The sequence below is a fragment of the Egretta garzetta genome, unplaced genomic scaffold (genome assembly GCF_000687185.1).
Source record: "Egretta garzetta isolate BGI_Z169 unplaced genomic scaffold, ASM68718v1 scaffold474, whole genome shotgun sequence".
Lineage (NCBI taxonomy): Eukaryota > Metazoa > Chordata > Aves > Pelecaniformes > Ardeidae > Egretta > Egretta garzetta.
The window spans coordinates 956171-975211 of NW_009259524.1; the positions used below are offsets into that span (position 1 = coordinate 956171).

The window sequence follows — 19041 nt, forward strand, 5'->3', positions numbered from 1 at the left end:
AAGCAAACAGAAAGCTGTGAACATGAGCTTATTTTCTGCATGGTCTAGAGAGTAATTCTAGCAATGTCAGAACACATGCTCAAATCCTCCTGCAACAGCTACAGATGGAAATACTTTTGGATAGCCCACAGGAAGTTGTTTGCTGCTTGGAAACAAACAACCTCAAGGGTTAACAGATAAATGTTTTAACAAATAATTAAGGAGTAAAATCAATATTAGCAGGTATTGCTTATAAGCCACCAAAATCACTCAGGAATAGGAGGGTCCATAAAAATCTTTTTATATTGAGCAGGATTGCTACCTATGTGATAGTTTTCAGAGATACCATGTCAGTATCACATTCCTGACATTTCTAAAAATATAAATTACTGTTTCAAAATCAAAAGCATTACATCTAAAATGGGGAAAATTTTGACGTAGGTTTTGTTAATGCTAAGCTGAAGAATTTGGAAGTAAAAATGAGTGATTTAAGTTAAGAAATAACAAAAATTAAGAAATGACAGCTTGATTACATTCATTATGTTTTAAAAGAATAAAGTTACAGACAGTTTTTTAAGGGGCCACTTCTAGCATCAAATTTAACTCTCAGCCAAATCAGAGACAGAAATTAAACAGAAAATATAAACGCTAATTGGGATCTGCTTAAGCACATTTTACTACACGTGCATAAACCTGTTACTCCATGCAGAGACAGACACCTGCATGGAGCAGCAGTTAAAGATATATACCCAAAATTTGGTCTGCTGACAGCTGAATAAGTGCAGATGGAAAGAAAAGGTTTGTAGAAAATAAAAAAGGGAAAGACAGGTAAATCTGGTCAACTTTCTGGATAACATGAAACAGAGCAGAGTATATTTTTAAACATATCTTTAAAAGAATGTCGTAACAGTGCTGGTCAATTAGCAGATATGAATATAAGTAACACAGGTTACCAGCAGACAGTTCAAATTTTTATTCTGTACTTGTGAAAAGGCTGAATCATCTCTTAATTTTGGATATTGCTAATGAAATACCTTCCACATAATCAGTAACTGAGATGTTTTAAAAATCACTAAGTCTGGATAATATAAATCCACAATTTACAAGAAAGCTCTCTGTTGAGAACATTGCTGTTAACATTCCTTTACCTTTCAGAATATTCTTTTACCTTTTGGAACTTTTAACTGGCTTGTACTTTTAAAGTTACTAGTTTAGTTAAAAGTTAAGGTATCAGTACAGAGAACATGATAAAGAATTAATCATATAATCCCCAAAGACTTACCTTTTTTCAGGTCTATCTTTATTTTCTTTGCATTTTTTTTATTGCCAAAGCCCAAAAGGGGTGACAATGAAGGAGAAGATGACTTTCTACTTAGACGTGGGAGGTTGGGGCTCTTAGCTTGTTGTAGTGTTGCCTGTACACCTGCCTCCAAGCTGCTTGCGCCAGAAAGATTAATTGTTTTCAGAGCAGGTTTTGGATGAACAGGAGGTGGAATCTTTGTTTTTGGAACTCCTTCTTCATTTTCCAGAAAACAAAGGGGAGCAATAGCAGACTTCTCATATTGTTCTCGATTATATGGAGGAAGGACTTCCAAGATGACACTTTGAAATTTCATTGCCTGACGGAAGATGTCCTGAGCCCTTTAACAGAAAGGTATGAAAGCTTGTTTACAGAGAATAAGACAAAAACTTATCTTAGACGTGAAGAAATAACCTTATCTTCACATCTACAGGGTCCCTTTTCTAAAAAGTATGCATGAAATAAGACTTCTAAACTACAGCATTTCCTTACATTTCAAGGACAGACCTTATCCTGATTGTAGAAACCATGGTGTACTCCCAGCATAAGGATGTATAGGCTTAGGTCAGTTTCTTTCACACTCCTTGCAAATAGCCACTTGGCCATATGTTATAAGGTAATTTAATAACTCCCGTTTCAGGAGATGAATATTTTAAATATATGAAAGAAAAAATATAGCATCTTCTTCAAACAAAAATACATTGGAAATAATGCAAGACATCCTATGGGAAAGCCTAAATTCAGTCTTCAGGGGCAAAATAACTGGCTGCACTTAAAAGAGAAAAAATAATGGATGGAGAAATTTACATTTCTTGAGACCCCAAACACATAATTTAAAGAAGTAAGGGAGTCAATTAAAAGAGGTGCTATAAACTCTGCCACACAACAGAATGTAATTGAATAGATTAACAGCAAATAAAAAGTAGACCAACAGTCCCAATATATAAGACTATTATAAACAAGGGAATACAGAAAGTAGGCTGTTGCTATTACAGCTGCAGAAGCAGCAATCATCAGGAGCAATACTAGAAAAGTCCCTGCTGAAAATAGAAAGAGACAGTCTCTGCTAAGTGTTAAAACAGCTTTTACAAGGGTTATGAAGAAATGTCAATTTGAAACTAGCAAACAGATTTTCCTCTCAAAGGAGAATCTGATGACTATTTCTGGGTCAACAGTCATTGGGACAATACTTCGTCACATCCATTACAATTACTGCATTTCTGCAGCTTGGACTTCTGTCAGGTTAGTACAGTTATGTCATGCCAGATGAAAACTAAAAGGCATATTCACGGAGATTAGTTTCAACCCAGAAAGCTGCTTTTCTTAGCCATTCTCAACAGCCAGGGAAGAGAGATGATGCAGAAGGCTATTCTGGAAGGCAATTCAGGAGAACAATGTAACAGGACAAGGGAACAGGCTAGAGCTTGTCCAAAATATTCCCCCCAGTCCCCAAATGGATGTTGAGCCCTTACTGCCCACAGTTTTTCTCCTCGGATCCAATGCCACTGCAACCACACTACTTGTTATTGTAACATAAGGTGAATTAGACCAACTAAATTAGGCTCTGCTCTACACCACCTTCTAGTCACTTCTCTCTCTCACTCTCCCAATGACAGAGATTGGCCCCTAACTAACAACTGTCTTTGCAAATATCCCTTCCAACTCTCAAAACTTTACATGAACTTGGAGAAAGCAAAGTGTCCTGCATTTCTCATTTTGAAGGGAAGCCTCACAGAGAACTGGAAAGTTTATTGCAATATTTCTGTCACAAAAACTAGTAATCTTACAGAAGAATATGTGGAGCCCTCCAGTCCACATATATCTCATAGGCTTAAAGCCTCTGGAGATCTAGTTATCTTCTGAAGAGAACACAAAGGAGACAACAAATCTGTGAAGAAAAGATCACATACAATTTTGAAAAGAGAGGTTTTGAGTCAGGAAAAATCTCATTTGAGAAGGATACGTCTTCATTACAAAACGGCATAGGTGAGGCAACAAACATTTTAATACGACACCAACACTTATGTTCTGATAAAGTTGATATCTTATGTGGGAACTTTCTATGGGTGGAAGAGAATGCCATGTACTATGTCACGTCAGAACACACTTACCACCAAATATTCAGAAAACAATAACTTGAAAACCTATCAGAAGGCAAAAAGCACAGCCTCAGAAGGTAAAACCTAATACAGAACTATGCTGGTTTTAAGAAAACCTATTTTGCAAATATTTATCCCTAACAGTGAAATTACTTATTTGATTTTAGTCTAGAAACCTTGAACATTTGGCTTACTGTTTAGAAAGTTAAGCCTCAACTCCCTTGAGATCTCAATAGGTTTTTGTTATATTATAAACAATCACTCAGCTGTCTAAACATATGGATTAAAAGCAAAAACAAATTACTACTTAATTACTACAGCAAATATCTGTGAAATTTGAGAGGCTATTCTTTTGTGCAACAATGTCATATTAATTCACAGCCGATCAAAGCAACCTGTTACTTAAAGTGATTTGAGATAGATAATAAATGTCAACAGATTTGTAATAAAAGTCCTAAGAGGTGAGACTTACCGTTTAGCTCAACTGATCAGGGTTTGACAGTACTAGTCTTTTTAAAAAATTAAAAGCTGCGGCACCAAAAAAAAAATCTTATTTCATTTGCAAAAGAACACCAAAAAACATGCTGCAATGTTGACTCATTCTGAAGGTCTTATGAGGAATGAATTATAAAGAAAATATGGAAAAAAACCAGAAGAATTGTAGATCTAAGGTAACTATTAAAAAACGTAGAGCTATTTAAATTAAGTAAGCACAATAGGTTCACTAAGACTACAAGATTTCTCTCCTCAAATTTCGCCTTATTTGGAGGTTTCAGGAAGAAAATTACAAAGTTTCTGCCAGGTATCAATTTTACAGGCATTTTATCTAAAACAAATTTTAATCCCTTTGCATGAATCACTTAATAAACACAGCATTGTATAAAATCCTGGATGGTTGAAAGTATCAGTAAACTAGCACTTACTGTGCAAAGGTTTTATCTGTAAGGTCCACATGGTTAATCTTCACAATGCATTCATTTTCATGGAAAAGCCCATCACGCCTGGATCTGCTATTTTCTTCAATACCACGGATGAAGAGTCCCAGCATCCTAAAAGGAAAAAAAAAAAAAAAAAAAAAAAAAAAGAGTGAAAATGATCCTTTATTCTGCTAGTATGATTCTATAGCAACTAAAAATAGATATTAATCTCTACTGTGTATAAGATGAGATAGAGTAGACCATTATGAAGTGCTTAACCTAGTGTCCTGGTTTCATCTGGGACAGAGTTAATTTTCTTCCTATTAGCTGGCATAGCGCCGTGTTTTGGATTTTTACGAGAAGAATGTTGGTAACGCCCTGATGTTTTAGTTGTTGCCAAGCAGTGCTTACACTAGGCAAGGACTTTCAGAGCTTCCCATGCTCTGCCGGGCATACAAGAAGCTGGGAGAGGGCACAGCCAGGATTGCTGACCCCAACCGGTCAAAGGGCTATTCCGTACCATAAGATGTCATGCTCAGTATATAAACTGGGGGGAGTTGGCTGGGGGGCAGCATTTGCCGGGCATCAGTCAGTAGGTGGTAAGCGGTCGCATCATTTGTTTTTCCTGGGTTTTGTTTCTTTCTCTCCTGTTGTTTTGCTTTTCATTATAATTTTTTATTATTACTATTATTTTTATGGTTATTTTATTTTATTTCAATTATTAAACTGCTCTTATCTCAACCCACGAGGTTTCTCACTTTTGCTCTTCTGATTCTTTCCCCCATCCCACGGGGAGGGAGGGTGAGTGAGTGGCTGGGTGGTGCTTGGTTGCCGGCTGGGGCAAAATCACACCACCTAGTGAAAGGATCCCCAGCTCACTCTAACCAACAGGGAGGGGATTGCAAGAAACACCAAGAAAAACTGCTGGACGCTGATGCTATACTACTTGCTAAGAACTTCAGGAAGCAATAAGACCTGTAGGTTATACTTGGAGAAAGAGAGGAAAACACCTAGATCTCCCCATCCAGTTAAAAATTGTAATGTAGTTTATGCAATATTTGTCTGCCACTAAGTAAGATTACATTGCTCCAAAGAAAAGCATGAACAGATTAAAAGTCATTTTCTAACAACTATAATAAACTAAATGGGCATTAGAAAAGATTAAAAATAACCACTATTCTTATGTTTGAAAGTCTCTGAAAGTTTTCAGTTGCCAAAGCCCCTTGTTTTGATACCTGGCAGTAATACTATCTGTTCACGTGGCAGGAGAGCAGCAGAACATCAAAACCGAAGTTGTTTGTTACCAGGTTATGTGCAAATTGAAAACTGAGGTGCAGCACAGAAACTTCTGATAATGCATTAAGTGAACCAGTGTGAGTGGTGCAAACTTCCAGTGTGGCTAACTCTGCTGGGAGAGCTAGGCTATTTCTGACCTACCTGGAGCATCTCTGTATTGCAGACTACAACTCAGCTTAGATAAATCCAGTGATACCAGTACAATGTCCTAAAAAACTGACAACTGCGTGTTTGCGAAGACCTTTTATAATCAGGTTTTATCCACTAAATTTCCATACCACATCAGCATCAAAGACAGATGACCTTTAGAGACTATTTTCTATTGGTTATATCCATAAAATATTAATGTGCAATTTCCATCGTGCCAGCACTCCAATCACAAAACAGAAGTCTTGTATTTTTTCTCAGATTCATGACTGCCCATATCTTTAAGTCCATTCAACAGATTCACAGCACACCATTAACTACTTCAAAAGACCATGCATCTGATCTTAGATTTACTGTATAAGATTTAAAAATTTATATTTATGTCATATCAATGTACTTTAAGTGAAAACTTGACTCCTACTGAATATTACTTCTTCAAAACAACTCCATAAAAAAATTATTCAATCTATCACATAAAGATTCTCTTGCAACCCATGTTCCTTCACTGAAGGATTCAAAGAGGCAGTGGTGGTGAGGGGCCGCAGCCCTATTGATGGCAACATCCAACTAGTGGCAATCAAAAAACTAAACACTAAGAACTAGTGAAATATAATTACATTAAGATGTAAACCAATAAAAGTGGAGAAATAAAAGAAATTACAAATTAAGTCAGTTGCTATGATCTTCACTAATCCTGTTGTGTTTAGATGCTGCATCCGTCTAATGCAATAGGATTGCCCACTTGTCTGAAACTCTTTGTCTGTGCTGTAGTATGAAGGAGTGGCTTGAGTTATGTATGCTGTGGCAGCTTAAATTCATTGCTCCATTACCTTTTTCCAGTCTCAATTCTAGCATTATTTTAATGCACTATTAAATTTTCATTTCCTTTTTAAATGATATCTAAGTGCAAAAGAAAGCAGAAAAACTATTTCCCTTCATTTTGCAGTTCCTATATAAACTAAGATTTTGTAAATGAATGCAATGTTTTAACTACCTCTACAAAAATTGTTGCTCTGCACTAGGCTAAAGCCAGCATTACCTTATTAGAGGATAACTTTACAATTGAAATACCACACCAAGTTAGTCATGGCCAGTGTGCCCCCATAATTGTACCTTGTCATTAACAGAAATAAAAGCTGCTCTTCTGTACTTTCTCATGTTATGATGAGTTAAAATTTATAGACTAGTCTGAGGCTTGATTAAATAAAAGGGACAAGCGATTTAAGTCACTCTACTGCTTTTATAAAGATATCGCTATGCTTCTGCCAAGGGTCATTAAAATTTCAAGACAACTGTCTAAGCAAGTAGTCCGTCTGTCAAAAAACTCTTTTCTCTGAGGGATCCCCAAAAGCATTTGTAAATAAGGACACATTAACATGCATGCAATGTAGACCAAGGAACTCAGCATTTTCTTCATGGAGATCTTTAAAAGCTGCACCCAACACAGCTACACTACAGCACAGAACTGTATTATGATCACAGTAATTACTGATTTTAATAGCTTGCAATTTCATCACATTTTTTACCTAATCATCTTGAAATACACTACAACCTTTATGGCATGCCTATAACAAAGAACTACTGTCTGCATTTCATGATGGGGTAACAAATGCAAGTGCCCTTCTCAAGACAAACAGGCAGCCTGCAAAGCCAAGGACACGACTTAGACCTCCCACAGTTCCTAATGAAGACCAACTTTCTTCTTGAGACAGTGATGACATTTTTTCCAAGGCAGCAAGTGGACATCCATTTTTCCTTTTGGCAAATAAAACATTCTGAATGAATTTGGGTCCTCTTACAAACTCAGATCTTGCTGAGAAAACATTTGCACACACAGACTTTTATAAGGCAATTTAACCCTTTATATCCTCTGTCCTACATGTAAGTTGACAAACAAAGGAACGTGTAAGAATTAAACAGTTTTCACTTTTGCAATAATTGTCTTTGTGTTACAGGCAGCCATCTTACTATAAAGTAATGTCATTTACGGCACTGGCAATTTCCCATCTCTTATTCAGGGCTGCCAGTGTCAAATTAACTATCTGGCTAAACCTCTGTATGTCAAATTGCAGCCTAGATTTTTTTTTTTTTTTTTTTTTTTTATCGCTTAGACGTCCTTTCTTGAGGCTGCAGCGTCTGCCTGCATCGTCGGCCGTACTTTTTCTTTTTTTGATTTTTTTTTTTTTTTTTTTTTTTTTTAAATCTGAGTTAGATAGCTTGGAAAACAGCTATAATGAAAATGCTGACACAGTCTTAACTACAGTACATCAATATGAGCATGCTGCTATAATAGGCTTTTGTGATCTCAAGAGACTATGTTAAATCATTTATAATTAAAGTAATTGTATTGTGACAAAGAAAGGTTCATGGTATAGTGCACATCTTATAAATGCTATACAACCAAATCTGAAAGGTGGCCTGAAAAATATGAGGCATGACCAGGCAAGCAAATCTTTTGACTTTTCTTGTCTGATATGTCACAAAGGAAGGGCCTATGCAGAGAAATCCAACTGAAGAAAAAAACCAAACCAAAACCACAAAACCAACAAACCCAAACAAAACCCCCACACCCGCAAAACCAACCCAACACCACAAAAAAAACAACCAACCCCCTAGCCCCCACACCTCTAGTATTACATTATTATGCAGAGTCTAGTTTACCATTTAGAGAATAAAAACAGAGGCAACTAAAAGGACATAGATGAACAAAGGCATTGGTATTGTCTTATGCATAACTTAGACTAGTAAATATTTTGTTAATGGATAACAGTGTCACAGACTCAAGTACCAATTTTCTTTTAAGCATTTCTTTTCCTTATGGTTAAATACTAAGTATTTTAAGAGAACCACAACTGAAATTCTTTCATTAACACACTTCTTGAGCAATGCAGAAAATAGCTTACCTTCCACTCAAAGATGAAAAAAACGGCACCACATGTATTCCCAAGGGTCCACCTTCCCCAGAAATCTCCACTGTTTTTGTCATTTCACTAAAAAAGAGCACAGGGAAACACATCTCATATGCTTCTTCACAGAATTCTATGTTAAAAACAAATTCCTGATTGATCAGATAGCAGAAAGCATAGAAAAAGTATTAGACTCAGAATACACTAATATACAAAAATATGAAATGTAAAATTGCTATCAAATTCTTTATTTTTTTTAGATCAGGATTTGTGTACTTTGAAAGGGAAAGACAGTAAGGACTAGACATCTTCCTAACTCAAGTCTTAAGTAAATTAACCAGAATATTAAAGGTTAAGCTTTTGAGTCAGGATAGATTTTATCATTAAAAAAAGAAAAAAAAAGTTGTTGTTCTACATGTTCTTAATTTAAGCTTCACATGAGTTGCTTCAGTCAATTTCCCCATGTGGACACGTTAAAAACATGAAGATCACACATTAAGGGCATCAAGCCAATAAGCAAATTAGTCAAATCGTATTTAAATATCTTTATTTCTGCCCTCAGTGGTATACAACATCACTGACAAATAAAGAACAAAACAAATCGTAATCAGAAGTGCAACTCAGCTCATTTTATCAGGAAGTTTCCTTCCTCAAACACCATTATCGAACCCCTCTATATTATCCCTGACAGATTTTTGCTGTTTCATTTCCTATTGAGTATTTTACACTGTCAGTGACCTTAACTCTATTCTGGGTGATCATAATTTGAGAAAGACGGTACCCGAATTGGCTAGAACATCAAAGGTGAAAAAAAAAAAAAGAAAAAAGAGAAATTATAAAGGTCTGTATTCTAGCAGATCATGTTCCTACTTTCTATGCTAGTCTATGTCTTCTGTAATACCCCCTCCCCTCAAATCGTACTGAACACCACCACTCAGGATTAGCGGTCAGTGGACTTCTACTGGCTATGCCCATTTACATGATGAGAAAGATGACCAAGCTCCCAAATTCATTTTTCCGTAGTACAACAATTTCCTCTGGGATCAGCTGACTGATCTCACTGACCCATGCTCTTACGATCGTTTGATGTGATGCAAGAAGAAATGCACAGGTGTAAGGGAGGAATCTGTGACCACCTTGAAGTGGCAACACACAGTTACACCAGATTAGATACAACATAATGATGCAGGGCACAGCTAAGCTCTCTCTCAAGTAGGAGAATCACTGCAAATGATCTTAGACAAATTCTGGTATTGCTTCCTAATAATGCAGGATTTGGGGTTTTTTTCTTGTTATGAACCTGTATGCAGTTGCATAATGATTAATCAGAAGCAACTTGCCCTAGATACAGTAATTCTTAGCTTGGTCAGCTAAATATGGAATAAGACCAGAAAATAAGTTATACCATTTTCTTTCTGTTTTGGAGTTTGGGGGGATGGCTGGTGTTTCTTTGTTGGGAGTTTGTGGAGGGGTCTTTTTGTAAATTATTCATCCAAAAAGGCTGATGCTGGAATGAAATGGACAGACCCTGAACAACAAACCACGCCTGATCCCAATGTCACAGATTTTCACGTTACTACATTTATAACACAGGCACAATCAACAGGCATTTCTATTTGCTGATTTTTTGTTTCCTGTATGCCCCTCTCATCATGAATCAAACAGGGAAATGCTGACAAAATCTTCCTGCAGGCTTTTTTAGAAAATTTTTTTTTCCTAGTGAAACTGGTCAGGAAAGCTAATCAGGGCGGTTACCAAGAACTCAAAAATGCATGCATAGGAAATTAACTCTTCTTTCAGTTCCATCTTCTACTTCCTCCAATTCTCTTAACAGACCAAAAAAAAAATAAATTAAACAGCTACTTTTACTGTCTTTTGAACTTGTACAGAATCAAAACACATGAGTAAATTAAGTAGCCGAATCCTATAGATCCAGAAAATAATTGAAAGTTGTGAACAGGCTTTCATTTGTACAAGGAAAATTTAAATAAATTACAATTGTCCCCACATAACCCTGCATTGCTCAAGTACTCCAGGGAAGAGTTGTCTTCCTAAGCAACTGTAAAATAGGGCAGGAATTTCTTTGAGGGCTACCACGATAGACAGGTTAGCTGTCATATTAAATCAATGCATTTACAGTTCTAAGCAGGCTCAAAGCCAAAGAAAACATACAAGTTTATTTTTAAACCTAACATGAAATCTACACACTAAGAAAAATAGGTTTCTTTGTGAAAATAAATAGCCCACTGTGTATTACTTTTAAAAATATTGTGGTACTAAAGCATTAAGTATCTGGAATAAGAGCACACTCTCTATACATATATATATATATATGTATATATATAAAGGTAGTTTAGAATTGTACTTTTAATCAAAAATCTATGAGTCAGAATGACTTTTCATTCTCAAACAAATGTGATTATTAGTTATATCTGAGAAGAAAACTGCCCTTCATGACAACTTTAATGGATTTTGAGGATATAATATTTTTCTATCATACCTACGAATGCTTGACAGTTAAAAAATTAAAAAGCAGACTACCCCCAATTTGGCTTTTTTTGCTTTAGGAACCTCAAAGATTAGAGACTCAGAAAAATTTGACATCATTCACTCCTGCTATTTACCTTCCAGCAGGTTTAACCTGCCCAGAAGAACCACTGAATTCCAGCAGTGTACTATTCCATGCTGGCTTACAATTTACACTATACTGGAGAGACCATTCAGGAATGGGGCACGGCTAAATGAGATCCTAAACAGGATGAGCTTTAAGAATACTAATTACTAAACTCCACAAGGGACACCAAGGTGCTGGGACTCTTCTGTTTGACAGAGTCAAGTTAAAAAACTTAAAGAAGAGGGCGGGAGAATGCAGAATGGCTTTCCACTGCTGGTTGATAGCTGTGATACTGGCAACAGAGAGGGTAATTTATGGATCTTCTGCAATATTCAACACATTTAAAAAACAAACCAACCAACCAACCCCCAAATTAGGAAAAAATTTAATTCCAAAAGTTAGTAACCTACTAGTGGCCTGGTCCTATTTTAAATCTCCCATATACATATTTAATGCATTTTGCAGTAAAAGAAAAAAAAAAAGTCTGGCCTATCAAGTCAGTATAAAGACTTGGAGTCCAGTTGCTAGCTGGGGATGAGAGGCTGGGAGCATTGGTAAGGGATGCACAGAGGGTGCCTCTATGAGCTACGCTGCTGGTATCTCCTGTGTGTTCTTCAAGGAGCAGACAGAGCTCCTACCTCAGAAAATACTGTCAAATACTGTCCTTGCTGAGTTTGCAACCCAATTTCTATGGAATACATAGAGATATGTTCTTACAGCAATCAAAGTAAGTGAACTTTTAAAAAGCATTTATTTCAGTGACATTTATCCGAACTGCAGGTTTGACCCCAACTAGAACCACGGCACTCAAGCTTCTTCGAATGCATGCTGGCACCTCCCTTCCCCTCACCGTGCTTAAAGGTGCCTCAGAGGTCTCAGTGAAGAGAGAATACCTGCCCAGCATGTGGCATCCAAGACCACATTCAACGCTGCACTATTGATTTTTAACCTGAAGAAGCTGTCATCATTTACTATTTAAATTCTTCATCTCTTGATGTTTATTGATTTCTGCTAGACTCTTTACAGTCAGGAAGGCCTTGCCATGCACGTTATTAAAAATGTTGATGAGTACAGTTTAGCAAAGAGAGAGATATAGAAAATGTATGCATTTGTGCGTAGTGAGCATGCACAGTAGTCCGTTCGTAACATGGAAAACAAAATTTAAATGGAGTGCTGCACATTCAGCAGTGCACACTCAATGGTGAATCAGTCTGATCTTCAGATTGGCAGTGCCCTTGCCATCAAATAATATAGTTCCCTCTCCTGAAAACTGTATAAAAAATTAGCAGTTTGTCAGTTAGGCCATGGGAAACCATCTATTAGGTGAAAACTTCTCTGCAAACTATCCAGTAATACTGAAGAACCAATCTCAACCACTGAGCACACAGATGTTTAAAAGGGACCTCTCTCCAGAAATAAATGTTCTGGAGCTTTGCAGCAGGACCTGGTTCGCTAAGGCGCTTTGACCTTCCCAAATTACGAATGCTAGGAGAATCCTGGTAGGATTTCTCTTGGAGAATGCAGTGGAAGCAGCCTAAAGAGGATTAATTATTTTGCAACATACTGAAGACAGGACCTTGGAAAAAGCTGCTTTCTTCATGGGTTACTGAGCAAAAATCGTCATCTTGTTTATGTCACAAGAATGTACTGCCCGAATAAACACAGATCAAGTATTTATCGTTCCAACGGCATATTCTTTTGCCATTTTAGTCTTATTTAACACTTGCATGTATGTCTTCAACCCAGGCACAACATGACTAAGCAAAAACCTTTGAATAGATCATCCGATTCCTCATATGTTTTTAAGAAAAGGTATGGATTAGTAAGCTGCTGTATCTGAAAAAGATCTCTTAGCGCAGGATATCAATATATCCCTTGCAAACAGAAAAGCACAGCTGATATTCTGGACATGCTTTTTGGCATTTTTATTGACCACATCCAAGTAAAAGGCAAAGGAAGTGTGACCCAGATGCAGAGAGCTCACACATTAAATTACTGTGTTCCTTGCTTGTTCTTCACTTGTGCCTCCAGCCCCACCAGTCAATGCTGCTGTTCCAGGGGAGGAAAGCATCCGCGAACAAGGGGCGCTGACATTTGGTAGACAGCACAAGCCTACAGGTGATGTCAAGTTACTAAAGGGAATTTTAAAGAGGAAGCATGCACAGATTTATCCAAATAAAGATGATTCAGTCCACATATTTCTTTCACATATTAAAACAGTACAGCTGCTGATGGTAATACAGTATTTGTACCCATTCTTCCAAAAGAGGCTTCCATAGTAGCCAGCTCAAAAAAGCTGTCAGACAGAATACTTCCCATCCACCTCCTACTGCTTTTCCACATTTTTCCTTCCTTCTTTTAAATTAGATGCTCTGATGAAAATGTCTTGAAAGCCCTGGAGAAGAAACTGGAGGTCAAGATGTTAAATAGTGTGAATACACTCAAATGATGAAAATCTGAGCAATATCTAAATAGGGATGGAGAGCACCCTACAAGGAGAGGAGAAAGCAACTGAACGTGCAGAGTCAAGAAGGAGCTTAGGAGGCACAGTTAAGGAAACTGCTCACTCTCTTTTAGAAGAGACAGGTACATTCCAAGTGCTCCATTCTACACAAAACTAAACAAACTATCAACAAGTTTAAATATTTACTACAGAATAATGTCAAAATCTTCCAGTTTCAGGTTTGAAGAGGTAACCAATCACCCTCTCCTAACTAAAATGCATTCATCTAGTAAAGATGCTACTGTAATACAGATTTTTTTCCCCACTAGAATTAGTTAGTTCTCACGAGATTAATGGTCTAAAGGTTTAGAGAAAAAACAGACAACCCGCAGGCAGTAGGGTTTTGTGTCTTTTTTTCTTTAAATCAGGTTGTTCCACTTCTGTGTTGTTAGACTAATGAAAGACACAGAAGGTTAAAAAAAAAGTAAAATACAGAGAAGGAAAAAAACACTGCAGTTACACTTTAATTATGTATCTACAGTGCTTAAACCAAGGAACTGACCCTGACCTCTGCTAGAAAGAAGTGGGAAGACAGCAAAACAGAACATAATGAAAACACATAATGAATTATCTATGCATAAATTACCCTTTGATTTCCAACTAATCCACTGCTATTAAGCTAAACATCCACTTCCAAGCAGATTCATGTTTACTGTTCCCTAACACAGTCATTCTTACTAAGAAAAGAAAAGCAAGGTTCAATGTTAAAGGTTGTGACAAATTTCTACCTGATTTCTGTAGAGTATCAAGACCCTGCTGTTACTTTCAAAATTTTCCAGTCCTAGTCCAGAACATGAAAGGAAGCATGGAAAAAATACCAAATTCTATACACTGATGGCATTAGCTTGGCTTCCCTTATTCTGAACATCGTCTTTACTAGCAAATCCAAAATAAAAAAATCCACCTTCAGAAATTACAAGAGGATTGTCATTGGTCCTGTCTTTACTTACTCCATCAAAAAACATGCCAATGACCTAATGTTTCAAGCCTCTCTTCTAGCAAAGTTCAACTCTCAAAAAGTCAAATTAAAGATTTCAGACTCCTGAGGGATATAGCCCTGAAAAGTTTCCCAGTACTTTCACAGTGAAATGTTTTAAAGACAATCCAGGCAAAGACACTTTCCTTCCTACTAGTTTCTGAATAGAGGAGCTACAAATCCTCCACCCTACCACCCCATTTTCATTTACCCAACGTGCAACTAATTCTACCTACTTAAATCAGTGAACTGATTTTCTTCAAATGGAACATTTTTCCTACTTGAGTGAAAAATACAAACCAAGCCAAGCCTGAAGCCTTTCACCACAACTGACTAGGCTTCACAATCATTAAATATTAATCATGGTGTTCTTTTTTCTTGCTTCCCTCTGAAATACCCATTACTGGCTGCAGTTAGAGAAAGGACACAGACCTCAGACAGGTTGGTGCTCTGACTAGATGGCTCAGATAATTTTCTTAGGTGACTAGCTGCTATTTTGCTTAAGTGCTATAGGTCATAATGATTACCCAACTCAGTGACAAGAAGGAATATTTTCTAGTGAAAGCAGCAGGGACAATAGTGGTTTTCTTCTTTCTTCCATAGCAAGGAGTAGCTCACAATTAGGCTGAAATATTAGCTTCATTAACATCACTGTAATTTAATATGGCTTATTTAAATGAAGGCTTAAGGTATCATGACTTGGTGGTCCTTCATGGCCCTAACTTATTTGAAATGGAACAAGAAAGATACCTGCACAAATGAGAATTATAAATAACACTTTCTTTCAGAAAGAACAGTGTAAAAGGAGTCAAATTAGATATTAAGATGCTAGTTTTACTACTTGTGGAAAAAAAGTTTTATTATTTAATTCTATTTTATTAATAAAACCTTCTTTACTTATATTCAATCAATTCAGATACCAGTAAGATAGACGGATGGTCTATAGTGACTCATTATTTTCCTTTATAAACCTATTGCTCCTAATGAAAAAACTTTTGTAAAAGCTGTTTTAAAAAAACACTCTTCACTTTTAAGGAAAAAGCCATGCAACAATCACAGAATCATTGCCTTAAAATTTATATTTGACTTTTGAAATTCCACTGACTTTTTACAGAATTACCAACTACATTTGCTTTACAAAATAATGTGTTCTGAATTCTTCCAAAGTTCACAGTTTGAAGAAATTAGAATATATCACAAATACTTGAAAGTAATACACAATTTTGAGGAAAAAAGTCCTCATACTGCCCATCTCAACACTTACAGGCAAAACAGTTTTTAAAAATCTCAGGACACAGGAAGCACAAGCAAGGTATCTTTTAGGACAACTATTTCACTAGGAAACAAATACTGCTCCTTTCTCTTTACTTTGGTGTTTGGTTTGGTGGTTTTGTTTTTTTCTTTTCTCATTGTCAGCGTTTTCAGTGGCCACCAAAATCAGGTTATAGAGAATAAAAGTGAATGAATATCACAAACTACTTCTGAAGAATCCCAAATGAAAGCAATGACTTAACTTGATAAACATTAAGATGCTCTCTGAAAATTCCTAGGAGGACTTGGACGATCTAAAACACCCTAGTAAAAGCATAAGGACAACAGTAAATATGAGTATAGCATTCACAGAGCTTGATTAATCCCCATTACAAAGTAACGGATCAAAAGACAAATAAGTGCATGTATTTGGTGATGTATAATAATTACCTCAGTCGAAACAAGCTGTAGAAGTCTTTAGCAACATTCCATAAAGAGAAAACAAGCATTAGCAACTAAACTGACTAAGTTCTATACTTGCATGATGAACACTAATCAGCTGGTGTGTAACTTAGAGGCCCGGCAGGTGCAGAGAAAAGCTGGAAGAGCACTCCAATTCCTTTTCATGATGAGACCATTCTAAAAATATGTATCAGTACCAGCAGGCAAGAGAAGAAACTACAAAATGGCATACAAAGTAGGTGACAAGGAGGCCTCCAAGGGGGAGGAAAAACTCAGTTGTTGAAAAGCACAACCTTATCAAGATCAAAAAATCTCCCATAATAGATAGGAAATGATGACTCAAAGAACAAGAAAAACTAAGAAATTAACTCTTTTGCACAGAAAAGACTAATTTTTGACATGCTCTAAAAGGAAAGGGGATCCTTCTACCAAAATTCTGGCATGGCCCAAAAGACCACCAAAGTTTGAGTGCTCTTGCGAACTTCCCCACAGGCTTTGGGTATATAACTTCATGCCTCTTTCCCAGACCCCATGTTGGTAAAATGGGAATATTAACACTTGGGTTTTCTCAGGTGCTTCTGAGGATAAATGCTCTAAGATTAAGGCATGCAGATACTGTTTATTTCATGGTTTTTATTTTATACTGTTTTGACAAACAACTGTAAGCTGCAAAATTATAGCAAATGTTTGTTATCATAAAAATTGAAACAAATTAAATTTTGACATTTTAGCTGTCATGCAGAAGTTTGCCATATAGCAGTTCTTAATTTCATTATACAATGTGCTATGATACCACTACAGTTCTGCAACAAACACAACATACTTGACAAAGGACTGAATTCCTCTGCCTACTCAAAAAGGTGACTTCAGCACAACCTGAATTACCAGTCAAAACTGAAATTCATGCTTATGGTGGGACAGGAGAATAACAGCATGAAAACATTTTGCTCTAAATTTGCCAGGTCAAATCCTCTATTACCACCACTGAGGATCTGACTGACCTACTTTGTGACACTGTATTGCAACCTGACCTGTTAATTTTGGTGTAATAAATGTAATCTGCAAATTTTTTTTTCCCATTTCAGCCATTTAGAATTTTCCCTGTGATTTCAGGAACAATAAACCCTGAAGCTTATTATTAAACCTCTTGAGAACACCTAGTTTCCTCTTGTTTCAGCTACACAGGTCTCAAATTTTACCGTATTGGCTTCCAATACAGATTATACATTTACCTAAATTTAACTCAAAATTTAGACTTGTCAAAATAGAAGCTACTTCCCAAACTATCATTGTGATGACTTCAGTTATAACAGCACTGGCCACCTCTGGTTTGTTATAAATGAAGAGAGGAAAAGGATGCATTCCGTCTGACTCTAGTGAGGCAGTGCACAGGGAAACATTGCAAATACTGGCTATGGTTTTCACAGAGTACAAACATAGATATAAAATCTACTATGAGGTATAGCAAAGTAATAACCTTACCACTCAAAAACAGAGGTGACGTTTTAACTGGAAAAGATTGGTTTAGGATTACATGGTTCAGCTGATTGGTTATTTATTGAGATATAATATGCTACTTAAGAACATCCTCTACCTTAAGATACTAAATGCTTGCACGACTGAGTAGAAAGCAAAAACACCGCGTATACAATAGTAGAATATTTCCCCCTTAGCCTTATACTACAACACCACAGTAAGAACACTCATATTCATCAACGAGGGTAAAAGATTGTCATGCACAAATATGTGCTTCAGTATGTGAATTGAGTGCATTTTTAGGATGGGAAAGGGATGAGAAGGAAGAGATCATGATGAAGAGCACAATGCAGATTTCACAGGTGCAGCTGCAATGAGAAGTCAGTCCTGGCTTGCATGTTGATAAACCACTCTTGAGTCAGCACCGAACAGAAGATGTTCCTACCTGACAGGGAGCCGGGCCCTCTGAGCCAACAGAAGTTCTGTGGGTCCAGCGAGGTTCATCTCCCCATCCTGAAAGGACACCTGGGAAGCACCCTGTTGAGAGATTTCAAAGCACATTTTGAAACTATGTACATATTTATGCGTATAGAACAATGGCTGCATTTATATTTTGCAGTGAATATTTGTAAGAGAGAGCAAATCATAAGTAACAGTGAGGACTGAAAGACCCATTCTGTATGCAGTGTGCGTGACAGCATTCTGAGAAACAGGAGGGCATCTCAAGGCCTGCACCTCATACCGGTGTCCCACTGTGCTTCCACTGGAGAAGCTTGCGGTACTGCTTCCTTGTCTTCCTGTCTAACCTGGATGTCACTCTGCACCACCCTGAGCCACCTCCTTTCTCACAATGGATTCCATAGACCTTGGAAAAACCCAAAAGGCTTTTTTTCTGCTCTTTCTATCCCCTAGAAGCATTTATCTGGTAAAGACACACTTTCATGGTAACTTCACTGAAAAAGGAATGATGTAACCCTTTGGCCAGACACAAAAAATACATTGTACACAGGGACCTGACATTAAGGCTAACGCTCTAGAAAACTATTATTTAACTTTCTTTTTGAGATCCTTAGACTCTTAATGTTTGCATTTTTTCCATGCTGGGAGAGGGAAAG

General features: G+C 36.9%; 1 protein-coding gene across 1 annotated transcript in view; it reads right to left on the bottom strand.

The window, feature by feature from the left end:
- PARD3B (par-3 family cell polarity regulator beta) overlaps nucleotides 1-19041 on the bottom strand; it is a 397127-nt gene that overhangs the window by 220338 nt on the left and 157748 nt on the right. The window contains exons 5-8 of the mRNA XM_035893042.1: nucleotides 18372-18463; nucleotides 8642-8728; nucleotides 4302-4427; nucleotides 1262-1620 (exon numbers count right to left, since the gene is read on the bottom strand). Of these exons, the coding sequence (XP_035748935.1) occupies nucleotides 1262-1620; nucleotides 4302-4427; nucleotides 8642-8728; nucleotides 18372-18463 (664 nt within the window). The remainder of the gene's footprint in view (nucleotides 1-1261; nucleotides 1621-4301; nucleotides 4428-8641; nucleotides 8729-18371; nucleotides 18464-19041) is intronic.